The sequence below is a fragment of the Leuresthes tenuis genome, unplaced genomic scaffold (genome assembly GCF_036924035.1).
Source record: "Leuresthes tenuis unplaced genomic scaffold, fLeuTen1.0.hap1 SCAF_10, whole genome shotgun sequence".
In the NCBI taxonomy this organism is placed as follows: Eukaryota; Metazoa; Chordata; class Actinopteri; order Atheriniformes; family Atherinopsidae; genus Leuresthes; species Leuresthes tenuis.
The window spans coordinates 28,969,072-28,987,619 of record NW_027325364.1 but is presented as its reverse complement, the minus strand read 5'-3'; the positions used below and the strand labels follow the sequence as shown (position 1 = coordinate 28,987,619).

At 38.1% G+C, this 18,548-nt stretch overlaps 1 protein-coding gene across 30 annotated transcripts in view; it reads right to left on the bottom strand.

The window, feature by feature from the left end:
* The window catches only part of rims2a (regulating synaptic membrane exocytosis 2a), a 131,778-nt gene that overhangs the window by 18,045 nt on the left and 95,185 nt on the right, over nt 1–18,548 (bottom strand). For 19 of the 30 annotated variants that reach the window (XM_072394851.1, XM_072394852.1, XM_072394854.1 and 16 more), the window contains 3 exons: nt 13,179–13,211; nt 10,783–10,883; nt 8,310–8,476 (listed from right to left, as the gene is read on the bottom strand). The exons of 8 other annotated variants lie outside the window; for them this stretch is intronic. In XM_072394851.1, the coding sequence (XP_072250952.1) occupies nt 8,310–8,476; nt 10,783–10,883; nt 13,179–13,211 (301 nt within the window). The remainder of the gene's footprint in view (nt 1–8,309; nt 8,477–10,782; nt 10,884–13,178; nt 13,212–18,548) is intronic. 3 more of the 30 variants (XM_072394845.1, XM_072394865.1, XM_072394864.1) reach the window with 1 other exon arrangement.

The following is an 18,548-nucleotide window of genomic DNA, read 5'->3' as shown; positions in this document are numbered from 1 at the left end:
GATTACTCTACATCTGAGATTATGGCATTTTAAGTGGTGTTTTAAGTTACTTTCTCAGAGGGCTTGAGTCATGCTTTTCATGAACGTTAACACTTGCTATAATGGCTGGCTGCTTTTCTCAATCTCTAAATCTACCAAACATTCATAATGTTGTCACTGTGTTTTAAAGGTGTGGAGCTCCAGAGAAACAGAGGGGGGAAATATATGTTACTAGAATCTTTTATTCGTGTTTATGTGTTCTTTTTGTAAGCTGATGGTGAAATACATTGCTCATGCCCTTAAACAAAGCACACATCGTACCTCAACTTGCAGTATAAAGCCTTTTGTTTATGCCAGTTTCAGAGCTATTTGGATCTGTTATGGATCAGCCTATGATTAAATACATAAATATTGAATGCTTAATGGGGGATTAGTGCCTTTGATCACTTAATTCAACCCCGAAGCTTTGAAGCAAACTTCAAGCATCTCAACTACTGACAACACTGCAGGCCAATGTGCTACAGGTGACATTCTAAAATATGCTCTTTCACTATCATGATAACAGGGCTGCATTTCATCTGTTCAGCATAGGGTTTTAATGCTGGATTTTCAATGTCTTACGTACGTGTTACATAACATAGAGGTCAGAGGGACTAGACGATCGTGGTGGAGCACAAAGTCTTGTCTTTCTCCTTCAACTAAAAAATTCATGCTCAATAAAATATTGTAAAAACAGTCACTGACTGAAATGTGATGCAGTTTATTCATAATCAGTTTATTCATCGCTTTGGAACAAATGTTTTTCTTGTCAAAATTCACACACATTTACGGTAAATGTGTTTATATTAACAGCAAACCCCAACCCCTTTCAAAGACGAAGGGTAAGAGAAAATTACAAATTATTATGTCTAACATGCTTTTCTTTTAATTCGACGTGGATCAGTTTGTTACTTTATTGATCTAATTGGATGCGGCTGATTAAACTAAGAAATGCTGCAGCTGGTCTGAGAACAAATGTATCTTATAAGTTATACAGCAAGAGTGTGTAGCTCTGTTCAATTACCCTGAGCGAAAACGTCCAACTGAACTAAATAGACACAGTTCGTCTTGATCAACTAATAGTAAATGTGCACGGAACAAACACATTTCTCTGCAAATGCATAAAAGGTCCAATTGGCTCAAATAATAAAAAGTGTGTCTAATCCCTTGGTTGTACAGTACTGGGACATTATACTGTACAGATCTAACACAGAGTGTTACTTTTAACTTGAATAAAAAGAACTGCATAAAATAATTTTGCAGCACCTTCAATCTTCACGGCATCATTACGCTTTGAACAGGTCTTGGCTCACAGTGCAAGCTTACCGTGTAAATGTGCCTGCTTGGAAAACTGGGACTCTCAGGGGATTTCTGTTGTTCAGCCTCAGCCCATAGAACACAATGTTCCTCATCATGCAGTTTGCTCACTATGCATTTTTTCATGTAGGCCAAGATGTTCCCAAGGCAAAACAAAGCAAGGCAATATATTTTCTTGCAAAAGTGTTGACAGATTTAGTTACACCATAGTGCCTTTAATGGGTAAATGTGTCTGCTGTAACCACCTCCACTGTTTGGTGGAATTTAGTGAGAATGAATATCACAACACAAAAACGATCCAAATTTAGCGGGTAGATTTATCTTAGATTCAATTAATACTGTTGTGAATCCCATGGATGATTATCAAGTGGGGGGGTAGTGTAGAGCTTGTAGTAGTATACATGTTTTTATCAACATGTTAAATGGTAATTTACCTTAATCCACTTCTTCAACTAGGAGGAGGCAGATATACTGCTTTGAGAGGTAGATCATGAATGTTGTGCAAAAATGTAAAATTCATGATGCGTCCTGTCTTCACACACTCACACCCCCCACCTCTTTATCACCTTTCACCGAAAGGATCACTGCATCTTTATCAGGTCAGTAAAAATGGTCTCCATGGTAACCGTGCCTCATGTCCCATCCAGAGTATTAGCATGTGAACATGTCAACGCAGCTCCAAGAATGAGCCTGAAGTGACTAAAGTCTGGAGATCACAGTTATCTTTTTTACTGTAAACGGGATACAGCACTCTCCTTTGAATCTCTTGTCAAGCTGTTGGGGACTTTTTTGAGTGGCCTGAGGGTTAACGTAATCATCTTTTCCTCCTTTTTGGTAATGATTAGCCTTTGCCATTCAAAACTGTCAAAATAGTCTTCACTCTCCTTCACATGAAAGAGCTGTTACTCTGGCAACAAGTATTGGATAAAAGAAACAAGGAGTGGAGGGGATGTGGAATTTAAAAGTGCTGATGGAAAGCTTTTTTTTTTTATTGGAGAACAGTGAACACAACATCAGCTTAAAGACGTGTGTGCGCGCTAACTTTTCTTCACAGTGAAAGCTAAACAACTAAAAACACACATGGCTTTCACAAAGTTCACACGGCAGCCAACTACGAATGTGCTTGATTAAAATGTAGCAACTGTTTATTTACACTGTGACCTCAATACATAAGAGATGAGTCATGACTAAATCTAGCTAGTAGCTATTTATCTGTCTAACTGATCACATAATCACATACATTGATAAGTAGAGCTGTGAATAAATCTTTTTAATTCTGAAGCAGTAAAGATAATATCCATCACACAGCATCTTTCTGAATGCTCACTTGATGTCTGGGTAGAAGATGCTTTACAGCTTTTACACTGTAAAAGCAAGGATCTCTGTTAATTGTTTGAGTTAATTGTAAACTCTGATATGAATGTTTTCACTGGAAGAACTTTCAAATTATGAGGAGAATGTCCCTTTACACACATCAGCAAAAAAATAAAAATACCATTTCAATTAGGGAACCTAATCAAAGACTTTTGTAAGCTCAATAATAATCTGCCAATTACAGAGCTGTAGCTATTTTAAAATACCTTTATGTAAAATATTGTGATTATATTATTTCAATGCATTTTTTAGCGCCAATAGAAAAATTAAACTACTTTTTCTTTTTAAAAAAAGCCACACTACACGTAAAACACTTATATTGTTTTTTCTTAGCATTCCAATAGTTGAGATAAAACAGTACAATCAACTCTGATGTTTCACAGTCGTTTTTGTTTGAATCTAATTAGCAGCCTGCCTCTTGTATGAATGACTATTTCAGATGTTTAATTAGTCCTCACCAGCAATTTCTAAAAATAATCTGAGTGATGGCTGAGTTATAGCTCCTGAGGCTAGTTAATGAGTGTCCCTTCTCCTGTTTGCATGCTCAAAACCACTGTAATGTCAAAATGATCAAAAATACCAAATTTCAATAAATAATTAGTGTTTAACAGCTACATGTTTTACTTATGGACCAAATCTATTATAAACTTGGTTAAAACATTTTGATTCTAGACCCATTTAACTAAATGTTTTTATATTTAATGTTCTTTGCTGTATCATGCGCACCGAGATGTTATATTGTAACACTTTATCAACACTGTTCAGTATTTTTTTGGAAAATCACAAATTTAACTTGTGAAAACTGTGTGCAGCTGTCACATACATAGGAAGTTTCTCACTAAACTTACAGTAAATGAGAAAAGACATCCATAATGTTTTTTTGGTTTTCATTGTGTCTCCCCTTCTGTGTTGTTGTCCCAGAAAAGGTCCCTCTTCCACCAAAGTGGTACCGATGCTGGTTTGGAACCTTATCGTTCAGCTGTTCCAACTGCTAAAGCACTGGCTCCAGGCCAGCAACACTCATGCTACAGTAGCACCCACTCTTTGTAAGTACAAAATGAAAAAACAAACAACAAAAAAACTAATCTACAAGCTCACTCTCACCAAAAAAACATTAATTTTTTTTTTTTTCTTATGTACACCCTAACCATGTACTTTTAATACCTATGCCTAATCATTCATATGTGAACACAGTAGAAGTGTACTGTGAGCAATGACAAACTAAAAGAAAAGTGCACCGACTTTGGAAAATCTTCGACAAGACTAGTCTCAAAACAGCCATTTCTTACAGGAAGGTGTTCAGTGTCACAAAGGTCAGAGAATTAATGCCTCCCACCATTCCCGAAAGAAGAGGAAAGTGAATATCATCACCTCGGAACAGGTATGTAGATGTAGAATTTCAATATGAAATTCGATGCAATCACAATGTGACAGTAATTTGAGCAAGAAAAATGTAGTATTGTGCAATTTTTATGACTTTGATGTAAAACTGCAGCATTTCGCGCACAGCTTAGCTTTTGTCGAGACTAGGTTGAGTCAGAAAAGTAAAAAAAAAACAAAAAAAAACTGAGCTTTAACATTGATAGAAAGTGTGCACATCAGCAGAAAAATAGGAGGTCATTGATCTTCTAGTACTAATGTTACTGAACATTTTGATATTGCCAGTTGTTATGCATTTGTTAAGGCTGCCCAATGTCCTTTTCAACAGCACCAATATTTATCAGCTATGTTGATCCTGTTGGCAACCATTTAAAATCCCATTTGCAGCAAGTAAAGAGTCTTTGCAGAACGGATGTGGCTGCTTTTTAATCAAAGTGGGTGTTTTTCAATTACAAGACACAATTGGCTGGGATCAGTCTTTCACTGCACAGGAAATGGTTCTGACTGAGAAGAATAAGCTTTTCTATCGTGGATAGTCTTTGCAAAACTGTATGGCGAACAAATGTTGTTCTACACATTTTTTTGTTTAGACTGACATGAAGAAATTAGAAACAGATGTACTGTTATAAATTTACAAGATAGAAAACTGTAATAGAGATTTATGCCACAAACAAAGGGACAGCCTGTTCATCTCAAGTAAGCTACGTGGTACTGTTAACTATTTTGATGAAATGTAGTTAAAGTCTCTTCTAATCTCTGTGTTCACAAATACCAAACCTTAACACAATAAATCTGCTCTCTATCACATCATTTTCTGTTTCTGTTGTCAGACAGCAAAATGAGTCAAGCTGACACTGAATAGCAGCTCATGTATGACGACATAGCCCACACCAATGCACTCAGCCACAGTTGCTTTGAATGCACAACATGACTTCTGCTTCTGCTCTAATGTGAGTTTTTTTAAAAGCATATAGCATCATCCACCAAAATCCAGATTCACGTAAGTTAAAGACATCTGTGCTGTGATTTTGGTTGAATTTACATGTACTATAATCACTATAATATAATTAGAAGCTGTATAAAGTTTCTGTTGCACTTGACCGCAAACCAAATACAACACAGACTACGAGATCCTTCCGACATAGGGAATAATTAGTGACTCTCGTCTATGAAGTAGCTAAGGTTTGTCCTAAAAGTCCCAAAGAGGTTCTAAGGGCTCTCAGCAATCAGCGAGGTCACACTACACGTAGCAGCACATGTATGCTTTAAGTCTAATTAGTCAATCATCTGCTGTGAAAAAAACACCCACATCCAATCAGCAACGACCTCTTCTTGCTTGCAGCAGTTTATTGGATAAACTCTCTCCCTGCACTGCAGTCCGCTATAGAATTTAGGAAAATATTACTCCATCAGCTTATTAGAAGAGACATTTAAAGTGTTGTAATGTGAATAACATGGATCTAAGGTGTCTCTCTGGCTGTGGGAAATCAAACCAGTTCTTAGAAGGTGCTAAAGTTGAACCAGCTTTGAAGGGTTAAAAAAGGGGTATGCGTGTATTCAATTTATACTGTAGCTGTCATGAAGGAAATAAAGTAGATCACAGTGACAGGAGGCATCTGCAGGTTAGAAGTGGAACTAGTTCAGTTCACTTTCAATAAATATGAAATATATTGTTTGGAAATAAAATATTAGTTGAAGTTAAATGATTCTCAAGGATTCATCTGCTCAAGCCTGCATCTTAATTTCAGTAATTACATTTTTAGTGCCTTTACTGAAAGTGAATTTATTGCTAGTTGTTAGTGTAGACATGAGGGTTGTGGTGTGACACAGAAAGAAAGGGAAGTATTCTCAGCATGTTGAGGAACAGCTGCAGAGATGGAGAAGGTTTGGACTGGGAGGATGCAGAGGAACACTATCGAACTCAGACATCAAGTGAACAAAACGTGCAAAAATAAACAAAATATTGATGCAACATCCAAAGACTGAGCAGCACAAACAGTAAAGCAACACAGTCTGCAGCCTCAGAGCAATCCCAATAGACAACAGAACACTGCCTCAGAATATCCTAATCTTCTTTCTGCACTGAATGTAATGTGAAAGTATTATTTAAACTGTACACACCACAGTCTTTCAACAGCTGTGTTTTTCAGGCTGCATAACGGACTTTCACAGTCACACCAAACATGTTTACATAGCACCAGAAACTAATGCTAACCTTGACCGAAATAATGCAAACTTGAGCTTCTCCAGTCTGGACTAACACACTTAAATAAAGCATTTGCAGCGTGATTTCCTGCTTGTGTGTATGTGTGAATTTTAACTCGATTCAAATGGGTCTGTATGGTCTGTACTTGCTCCATCATTCTATCTTTTTGGAAAAACAGTAAGGCATAAGGCTGGGCTTGCACTCTGAGTGTGTCATTCATTATCACCATCAACCATTATTATTACAGTTAAGCTGTATCTTTATTGCTGTGATGGACTGGCGACCTGTCCAGGGTGTACCCCGCCTTTCGCCCGATGACTGCTGGGATAGGCTTCAGCCCACCCGCTACCCGATTAACGGATTGACGGTATAGAAAATGGATGGATGGATGTATCTTTATTGGTTGTAACAAGTTGATACACACTGAAACTACAGTGAAAGGAGCAACCTGAAATACAGCTACATCTCACTTAGCCAGTGTGGATGCTCTAATCGGCTAACATGGGAGGCAGTGTTTCGCACATGCCACGCACACATGCAAATTCTTCTGGTGTTCTGTAACTGTAGCTCAACTCAACTGTGCATGTAAACATGCCTACTGATAATAAAGTATCTATATGTCTGATTGTACACATGCATGCAGTGTTAACTGTGCATGAGACAGTGTGGCTTTTATCTTAATGTAATTCATCTTAAGACCAAGGAGCAGTTCTAATCTTGGTAAAAGGCACTAATTGGGATCCTGCTGTGAATGTGATTTGACAGTGACAGCATCTTATTAGGGTTGAACACTAAGCTTTTATCCTGCGCTGAGATTCCAAATCAATTTCCTCTTGACATACTTTTTTATATCTACTATTCCAACACTGTTCAGAAAGGAAACTATACTCTCCTGTGGACACAGTGAAACGGTGCCGTGCTAAATATAGTCTGACCATGTTACAATTAAATCTGCATGCATTAATCTAAAAAGTAAAGATATCCATATAGTCACACATGCTATGTGTGACAGATCAGTCTCAAATACTGAGCAACACTATTCCACTTTAGTGACAGTAATGGTGGAAAGGGCCACAGATATGTATGTCATTTTCAAGTCTAAAGGGTAGGGATTGTTACAACACTCATGGTTTGCATGTGATCATATGAATTCACAAAAGACAAAACCACAGAGCTAGAAGTAGAGATAAAGGGAGCTAGAGGTCTTTTAAATTGTTCATTTTCTTTAGTTGTTAGGCTACAGTTAACAGTTGCTGTTACCTGAGGTTAGTCTCTGATATGCTCCTTTGGTGCAAGTCCTCTTCTTTCTCCACCAAAACTTCCTCATCCTCCTCGTCTCTGTCTACCTTCCCCCCTGACTCTTTGCTCCCTCCCTGCAATCTCCCATCTTTACTAGCCCATCTCCCTCTCTCTCCCACCTCCTCTTCCTCCCACACCTCTCCTAACTGCTCATCCCCCTCCCGAGACTGGGTTCTTGATTGCAACTGGCTGAAGATGGAGACAGAAGCAAAGAGAACAGCACATGCAAAGCAGAAAGAAAACCAAACAGAGCATGAACAATGTCAACAACAGTAACAGTAAAAAGAGACAAACAAACACAGAGACACGGTGCAGCCAAGAAAACATAAAACAGATTTACAACAAAGCAACATGCAAATGAAAGTGTTCTTATTTTGATTTGAGACAACATCCAAAGAGATGTAACATGTCTAATCATCTAGCATGTATGGACAACCACCCCCCACCCTCCCCCCCTTCCATGGTGTGAATAAGCAGAGTTCAGTCATTTGGTTCCAGATTTTCTAAAACAGAGCCAAACCTGAACTCATTGAAGAGAGAAAATGACTGCTAGAGGTTGCATTTTCCATTTGTTTAACCAGGTGCAAACAATTTCAAAAATGAAAATGTCTGGACATGGTGATGTGTAAGAGGTTCACAGCAGAGGGGGATTTGTCCATTCTTTATAACAGCTTGATGAAGTTCAAAAAGCGACACACATTAGACATCAGCTTACCGGATTTTGCGGTTTCCTTGCGGCCTTTCTGACTGGACAGACATGTAGCTTGTGCTGCTGAACCGAGAGGCACTACTGGTTCTCGATACAGCGGACACGTCGCTTACATCACTGTCCGACGACTTGGCTGACAAGTTATCAGAGCCCCGTGGATCCCTGCCTGAGCGCTGCAGAGAGGGAGAAGCAAAACAAACAGATGTGTTAGAAGTTATGATGGTGATGCCTCGTGACATTTAAAAGATTGCTTGTGCAGTCCTTTTCGTAAATACAAAAAGAACAATTTTTTTTTTGGGCTGTACCCCCCAACCCATAACTTATTGTCAGCACTACTAATTTTCTACAGTAAGTAATAACTTTGTAAAGACCCAGTCAAAGGATGCATCATATCATTTTCTTTACTTTGAGTAAAACATCTTTACAGTTGTAACCAGACCAAACCTTTTTAGCTCCATTACATTGCGGTTGAATCATATGTCATGTGAATCTATACAGAGTCATGTCGATACATGCAACTGAAATCATTGTGCAGCTTCATACAATGTGTTTAGAACAACAGCATAACAAGGGAGTCTTCTTTGTGGTGTTACAGTGTGATCTCTGTGTGAAAAGGGCTTTTGTCTTGTTGGTAATTCAGCAATTCCCAAGGATGTGGTAGAAATTAAGGCCCTTTTCACACAGAGGTTGCACCTTATCAGCAGAAAAAGAAGACGTCCTAGCTGTTGTTCCTCTTTGGTTAATTCAAATATGCCAAATGTGTTCCAGTCCTGTTCTTACTGTTGTTGTTGTTACACACATCAAGCCAGTGTCAAGGAAACAGATAAGTGATGACAGTGTCATTGGTTAACCCTCTGGGGTCTGAGCCCATTAATGACGCCATGCGATCTGATCGCGCTGGCGTGATCATAGACCTCAGAAGGTTAAAGGGGTTATTGTCCTTACACGCATACCCCATTTCACATGTTACCTTGGCAGCTCAGAGACATAACAACGGTGGATCACCTTTGACCCCCCCCATGCCACCTCTGTACTTTTATAGTATGCATTAAGCAAATTTATAGTGGATCATCAATACACTGTAATATTACTGCACAGCTTTTCCTTGCTAAAGAATCCACTGGATGAGGGCATACAGTAACAAAACCAGTGAGAATGTGTTGGCTTACAAGGAAGGATTTGATTAAACATCAAATCCAATCCAAAACTTTACACCATGGCTTCCTTGGAAGCTGAACTGGAATGACAAGCTTTTGACCTTTTGGACATGAATGTGTTTAGATGGTCCTATAATTTTCAAAGGAGTGTTTATTGTAAGAGAAACTAAGCTGAGTGTTACAGGAACAGCTGTGTATTTCACTCATTACACTTCTATTTAAGAGCATTTACTCACCAGTGTAGTTTAATAATAGTGAGAACATTGTTTTGTTAATGGGATTTGAAGGATGGATTATTGTTCAACAGACAAGGACAACTCACAATCTTATCAGCTTTTCATAGACTTGTAAAAAAACAAAAATAAACACTGGCTTCTCCTAAAGCAATAGTTTTCATAGCACTGACATAAAAGGAAAGCAGAAGGAGCCTTTGTCTTGTACATCTTGGCCCAGACAGCAGTGAGACAGCAGGCTCCGAATGAGTTCTCTAAACATGTTCAGGATCTCTTCGGAAGAGTAGTAAACTCTTGATTCTGCAAACACTCAGTGTCACATTCCTTGAAATTACAACAAGCAGCTCAGCTTGCCTACTTGACAAAGACAAAATACAGCTGCTGTTTTTCAACAGTTTTCAAGCTCTCTTCTTAGTTTTGCTTTTATATTCAGTTTTTTTTCTACACAAAGACTTCTGCCTCTATCCAAACATACTGACTATTAATGTTATTGTTCGTACTGGGCCAAGCAATCAAGAATGACATTTGGAAAGCTCAAGGGCAGCATGTCTTTCCAAAAACTTTGTCCTAGTCGCTCAAGAAGATGGGAATCCTCGGCTGTGAACATCACCTCTTATCATCAGTTTCTGCCCTCAGTAAAAGAAATCTGCACTTTATCCTTCTGAGCTAAGACTGTCTCTGGAGATGCATTTTTTTAAATGTAATTTTTAATCCAAATGTTGACAAAGCTATCTCCATGATTCAAAAGAGCGTGCAGATACATATTGTTCAAATTTCTTATGGTTTGGGTGAGCTGATTTGAAAAGAAATAGCTTATTCAGTGTTTTACGACCTTTGAACTGGGTAGACTTTAATGGAGTTTATCCCTTTTAGTGTGTTTGTGCAATTATGTTTGCATATACAGACAATATAAACTCATCAGTGCACGTGTGCAATATGTTGCTATATGCATTAGTATATGCTTGACTGTTTGCAATACATGTTGTATTGTATAATATCTGCACAGCAGTGCAACCATGCAGTGAACTGTAGGTATTTTTTCTCTGAAGTGCTGAAGCATATATCCAATATATCTGGCGACGTTTTTACCTTGTGGTAGTCCTGCTCCAGTCTGGAGTCAGAGCCAGCTCCCTGCTTATACTTGTTCATCGTTAGTTTCATCTGTCTGGTCCTCTCTTCCATGTCCATACCTGAGCACAGAAACAGATCCCACTCAGACAGGAAAAAGCATTCTGAAGAAGGACTGATGGAGGGGCATACTGTTATGGTGAGAGACAAGCTTCTGCGGAGCTATGAACCATGATCTATGACAAGGACAGATTTCATGGGAAAAAGCTGAATGGTTGGCTGTATTAACAAAGAACAACACGGACAAACTGATAAAGATAAGCCGCATGACACTATATTGCTTCCCTTGTAACCAGATTTTTCAAATCTCAGGCTAATTACTTTGACCAAAATGTTCCTCTTTAATTTCAGCGATCAATGACAAATAAATAACTAACACAACTTATCAATACCTAACCGAAGCAGCCAAATTACCACAAGACCGCCTCTAACAATAGTTGTGACACATTTTGCATGAGAGTCAAGATAAATGCAATTACTTTGACACAAATGAAATTTCCAGAATGACAGGACTAATTTGCCAGCACACAACAGTTAGTTCAAGCTACAGGCCTTTAAAAGGCTTTCTGGACAATCACTTTAATCCTGTTTGCCCATCTTATCACTTCCTGAATTTAATTTAAGCTGTTTGCTTTGATTCACATTGCTGCAAGCACTACTATATTTGCACAGTTACAACATTACCCCATAATCAATAGAAAAACATAAGATCATTCTGTACCGGAGATATCCCAACATAACACATTTTACATAATGAAATAAGTAACAACAATATTAATGGTAATGATAATAATATTAATAATACCCCAAACACTTTCTGGTGGAACATTTAAATGAGTTCTTCACTGTAAACATTGTACAACTTTTTCCAAATGATAACTTTCATGTTGAAATGACACTTTCATTCACTCCACTTCATTGTCTCTACTTTTGTGTCACATGACAGCAATGACAAAGTGAAGGTGAATGCACACAAACAAATATCATGCACAAATACAATTTGCTTTAACTTAAATACGCACACACACACACAAGCAATACAAGCTGGTGAAAACTAACTGTGTAGGTGAGGTTACTTTTCCTACTATAATTAAGTTAAATGCTTCTTGTTAATAATCCACTTTTTATTGTTGGTAACATGTTAGAACCTAAAAATTGCAGGGTAATATTTCTTTTAAAGAGGCATTTGGTAAGTTGCTTCTTTTTTTATCACAGTTTTTATGCACATCCTTTTAACTAATACTGTCTCACTGCAGTCGTCAGTTTGCTGCTTTGATTTTATCTTAAAGTTAATCTGAAATAAAGCAGTCGTATGAAGTTAAAGTTGCAGCTTTGTACACATGGACTTTTATCACATATCACTTCAAATTGTGGGGAGAAACATGATGAATAGTTTTCTTGTTGAGTTAGATAAAGGAAGATTCTCACGTGTACATAATAAATATCAAGGTGGAATCCAAGTGCATCACTTGCCAAAAAAGGAGGAAAAGGGATGGATTTGACTGACACCTCCACCCTGACAGCAATGGTTCAATGGGAGTTAAAATGTGATTGGGTTACTATGCATATAGTACTGACTGCGTCACCTAAAAGTCTGCTTTTCAAACTTATTGTTTAATTTCAAAGACATTGAATTGAAGTAAACATAACCAATGAAAAATATTGTCATTCAGATATGATACTTTTTGACTGCACCTGCTCAGTCCCAAATGTGATCATCAGGTGTGATATTAAAAACAAATGGACACATTTTGTCAGTTAAGACAGAATATTTAAAGTAGGTTTAATCAATATCACGAGACGGTAGTGGACAGTGTCAAACCAGCAGTAGAAAATGGTCAGACTGCGGTCAGAGGTAAGACAGCGACCACTCATAAGGACTACACACAACCCCATTTAAGAAAAAAAAAAAGTTATTTTAGGAAAATGGTGCAAATGTGTGTCTACAAGGAGAACAGTCTGCTGTCTACACCACATCTAGCTGGGTTTTTGTTTAATTTGGTTTTTTTTTCTAGGTCGCACTAAGGACAGTGTTTCATGGCAACATCTGCTGTAAAGAAACCACACTGACAAGACCACAATCATGCGCCTGTGAACTATGGCCCGATACGGTTTGTGCACAGCAAAATAAAACTGTAGACATGAAAGCAAAGCTGGAAGCACCATCAAGAGAACAATTACTAGGGCAAACACCACAGAGAATAGAGGCAGGCAAAGTGGGAAAAAAAAAAAAAGGTGAGATGAGGGGAGGTCATGGGGGAGGGCAAGCCAAGAAGACATACAGAGAGAATAAAAGTAGATGAAGAGAGGAGGCTGAATCAGAGAAGGAAGAAGGTGCAGAAGAAGAAGGGACAGACCTGAGTTCGTCCAACTTGGTGAGTCCGTGTCTTCTGGGTTCATATCACAAAATGGACAGACACAGACAAAGGAGAGGAACATTGATGTGAGAGGATGCACAAAGGGTAAAGGAGGGGGAGTACCAAGTAGGAGAAAGAGAATAGAGGAGGATGACGCCATCGTCGAATATGTCAGGTTTGAAGGGTTACAGTGAGGAGGAAGTGGATGGAAGGGAGGAGTGGGGACACAACACAACAATACAACACAACAATGACAAAACAATGAGCACAAAGCACACAAAGAAAATCATAGAGTACACCAAGAACACACAAACTCCACCATGGGCACACTGAGAAGTCAATAATAGAGCGAGGCCAGGAGAGGCTAAAGTAAAAGCCAAGAGTTTAGTTATTGGAAACTGGAGAGAGGAGAGGGGTTGGAAGAGTGAGGTTCTGTGCTTTAAAGGAAAAAGAGCTGAAACAGTAAAGAGATGTTAATGCACCGAACCATACAGAAACTTTAGACCTTGCTGAGGGTAGATGAGGAGAGAGGGAGAGGGGAGAAGGGGTAAAGGAAGAAAGAAGTGCATATCACTGCTGCATGGAGCAACTGGGAGGACAGCCTGAAAAAATAACATAAAAGAAAGGAAAAAAATACACAGCACAAACTGAAAGCGCAGAGCAGCGAGGACAAAAAAGAGAGAGCCATCTGCCTTACAGTGTTTCACCACAAAAGGGGAAATTGGCAAAAAATACAGATGTCACCTAGTTTAGCAGTAGAGCACAACAGTGTGAAATAAAATACACACATTCATTTCACTATAGCAACAATCAAGGCATGTTTTGAGCCAGTGCATGACAGCCACACATGGACTGGCTAGATTTCTTTATCAGTGGCCATGCTGACCTACTTTCTACATTCAACTGTTCTATTCTCCAATATTTCTGTCTAATCATAATCCTGCACTTTGAACCCGACAAACCAACAGCACAGCACTCTCATCAGACTTCATTTAAATACAAAATTAAACAGAATTTGCATTTAGCTCAATTAGTACTCTATTAGGCTGACTAATGAAGTGTCACATGAAAAAAAAAGACAATGCGAGAGATCTGAACCACTAGCTTTCATCTCTCTGTGGCAACTAGCATCATCTCATTAGAGAGTCAAATGATAATCAAGAGAGCAAACGGTTTTCTGTCCTTTACTCCAACTGAATCAAGGTCATCTGGAAAAAAGAGTGGTGTTTCAAGATGGAAATGAGTGACAGCGCCAAAAATAAATAAAACATTACAGTAACTGCAGGATTTCGGATTCTAATCAATGATTGAATGGCTATAAGCTGATAGGATAAACATTAAGAAAGATATTTCTTAACATTCAGTTTCCGCTGGATACGAGTTGTATTTCCACACGACAATGAGTGCAAGCATGGGAGAGGTTCACTTTAATAAAAGGTAAATACAAACTACAACTGCAACTGCAAACAAGTTTGAAAAGTTTACTTTAAAATGTGCTTTCCTATGGCAACATGTGGGACAACCCCACAAGACACCATTATTCATCAAACTACAAAAGATCTTATGTGTCTAGTGGTACAATTAAAAGAAAAACTAAAATTAGTAGCAAAATTAGGTATACCTCTTAATACTGCCAAATAACATCTCTCCATCCATTTTCTACACCACTTTATCAAATAAAGAAATGTGCACCCGCACGGTTATACTGACAAAAATCACCAGTTAACCAAACATGCTCGTGCTTGAACTGTGGGGACAAACTGGAGCATCTGGAGAAAACTCACCCAGGTGCAATGAGAACAAGCAAACTTCACACAAAAAAGCCCCAGCCAACCAGTAGATTCAACCCACAATCTTGTTTTACCACGAGGAGACAGAGCTAATCACTGCATCACTGTGAGATATTTTAAATAAAAATTATAGGAAAATTTGTAATCATGAAGATATCTTGACCAGTGACTCATACCAGTCTCCCAGACATTTCTTTACGTCAAAGCAACCTTTGTGGTTATTCATATGAGAAAATCATTTGTTTTACCCTAAAAAAGGCACATATAAAGCAAAGTCTCAAGTAAAATTTAAATTTAATCGATGTAAAACTTCAATCTTCCCTTTGCATCACACAAGAGCACCAACTGCACAAAGCTGAAAATAAAATCTGCCACTACAGTATGTTTATTTATGTAGGTGCCGGAATCTGGTTTTGGTGTGGAATAAATTACTGGCACGGGTATGAGGTGTGGTGAAAATTTCCTATAAAGTAGACCTTTTTCACAGCAGGTATTTTGACATATCATAGCAGGAACACACAGGGGAATTGATGATGTCTGCATTCCATTCGGGGAGGTCCCGCTGTTGTGAATGCTCGTTCATATTGCGTCACTAAAAAGAACTATGCCATTAAAACTGTCATTCATTACACCTGTGCATTTCATGCTGTGACATGTCTAAATGTCTGTTGTGAAAAAGATGTATTACTGCATATGCGTTACTGCAGGGTATTGATGAGCCAAGGCTTCCTATTCTCTGAAAAAAAGAAGAGACTGCTGGTTCTCCTCTGGCTTGGTTTGATGTATCATTTATTGATGCTGTGGTCTAAAATAAATTACATGTAAGTACAATCATAATCAGATCCTGTGGACATACCATATCAGCTAATGTATTTACAAGTAAATATAAATTAGGCTAATTTTAAAAGGAAGTAAAGATGTGCTTTCTTGGAAACACATTAGTTAATACAACAAACACAGCAGATAAAGACATCATGATGGCAGCCTCTCAACAGACTTCCCTTCATTATTAATTATATATGTGTTTGTGGGTGTGTGTATTAATGTGCAAGTCTTGAGCCTCCCCTCTTATTTTTTTATATTTTAAAGTTTCCACACTTTCTGAACATTTACTGCTTTTCGCTTCATTTTCACTCCATGTACTGAACCTTTTTCAATAGCATGAGAATCTTTTATTTTTTCCTTTAGCCACATTAAGCCACTTTAGGCCAATGCCGTGAATAAGCACCCAACCAGAGGGCTGAGCCAGTGTTGTGTTTACACATAACAGAAAAGTCAGAAAAGAAACAACTTTAACTGCCATTATGTGAAGAAATGAGGGGTGGTTTAAGACTTTTGCAGAGTAATGTATAATCAATTTAGCGTTCAGTTAGATTTGAAAGCACTTTCAAAAACATCAAATCCCAGCTGCACTGCAATCCAAATCAAATAGTAAACCATCCTGCTTAAAGTTGGAAAAAAAAGATACTGACCAGGATAACCAAATGTTTGAAACAGATTTGAATAGTTCAGAGTAGACTGTCCAGAGTAGACTGTCAGGTCGTTTTTTTCTATTCTCATTTGTAGAGGGCATACTTCTATTTGAGTGCATGACACATAGAAAAACTACATATAGCAGACACTACTCAGTATAGACACTACTCAGAGGAGGAACAACTTTATAGAAAGCTGGCCCCCAATAATTCGTTTCCTTATAGCTTCTCATTAGCTTGCAAAGCAGACAGTTCTGAGATCTTTTTGTTTTTCGTTGTTGCTAATTGCGTTAGATCTGACTCTTTCAAACGCCAAACCCAGACAGATGACAACTGTTTAACTAATGTAGGGTAGATTTCACAGGGAAATACTGTACAAAAGAGAAATGCTGCTGTTTTGTTTTTCTGAGTGGTTATAGAGTCATCTAAAAACCTGGTGGGTCTTTGCATTTAAAATCTGATGCTCTCGATTCCGTAAAATTTCAGAAGAAGCATCTCCAACACTAATTTTCAGAGAATTAAATACATTTGTAGGACGAGATAAATGGTAGCTTAAGCATAAAATAAATTCCTTGGTATATAAATTTACATGCTGGTTTTGTTTATGAGAGCCCCTCACAAAGAACGTGTTGAATGTACATAATAATGAAGGATAACTTACAGACTGACCAACTGATTTTGAAAGCTGTTACAATGCCCTGGGACCCATCAGACTTTTTATGGACAGACTTGACAAAAAAGACCATTTGCAGCTTTTGGGTTTCTGTTGCCACATTTGGAAAAAAACTAGAGCAGTATGGGTTTTTTTAAAGCAGTATTTCACTAACAAACCAACCAACCTGTGTCGGTGAGGGAGGGGTGTGGCTGTGACCCTCCATCAGACAAAGAGCCATTCAGCCCTCGCTGCTGGTCCTCCCATGTCACTTCTATAGTTAAAAAACACACATATGTACATACATACACATACAAACACACACACACACACACTCACTCACTAGCTTGGGCACTTCAAACGTAGAAAAGACCTTGGACTATAAGGAAAACTTTTTACTAGTTCTAGCACCAATGTGGTGCCAGATCAATTTCAGAGCATTCCATTCTTTACAAAAAGTAACATTTCTTTATCTTGTGCAAAATGTTTTACTACAACTTTTGCATCTTGCAAAATTCACAGTAACAGAATAGAATGCAGGGACAAAGAGTATTAAGAAATGGAAAGACCTCTTTGCCATTTAAGCACTAAAATAAAGGACAGCTCCTCATCAAAGATTATGAACTTTGCTCCATCTGCTGGCCAACAAAGGTAACAGTCGCGCAGATTCTACAAAATGTGATATTAGGCTTTGCGGTACATCTGCAGCACAGTATTATAAATGGAATTCAGAAAACAATAAAAAAAATCTATTTATATTTAGATGGATAGTTGATCTTTTTCTATTATTACAGCTGGCAGAATTTTGCTATGAATGGCCCTAAAAATGATGAAAGCACAAAAGAGACTTAGATTTAAGGGAGTGCTTGAACAGAGTGTGTGCAAATGTTCAATAATCCGTGTCTAATTGAAATGATTGGCAATTTTACAACAGAAATGGAGAGTTCTGTCTTTGTGAGGTGGGGCTGGGCAGAATTAATTAGTGTTAAAATAGAGGGTAGATCAGAGCTTTGAGGCCTTATTGGAGTCAGAAAAGAAGAGACCAGCATAAATTCCAACCACAGCAATCTGTATGTATTAACATCAGTTACATACACATACAGGTCTTTAATTTGATCAGTCTATATTAGCGAAATAAGAATGAACCTTGCTCAGCCTATTTACAAGATGAAATGTGGTGGAAAGTAAGATTAAAATTAAGAACTTTAAAAAAGTTCGAAAGCAAATACGAACAAATTAAGTCAGAGTAGATGAGCATCAAGAACCATATCTGCTTTTAAATGTCACAGCAGAACCATGGAATCTTACACAGCAAATTCACGCCATCACTCCATTTAGAGTACTTGCCTTTCCTTCCATTTACCGGTGGACCTTGGGGTTTTTCCTCACTGTCTGCTGCTAGTATAGAGACAGATGGAGGCTTGTGAAATGACAAGGCTCTGAAACCTTATCGTTA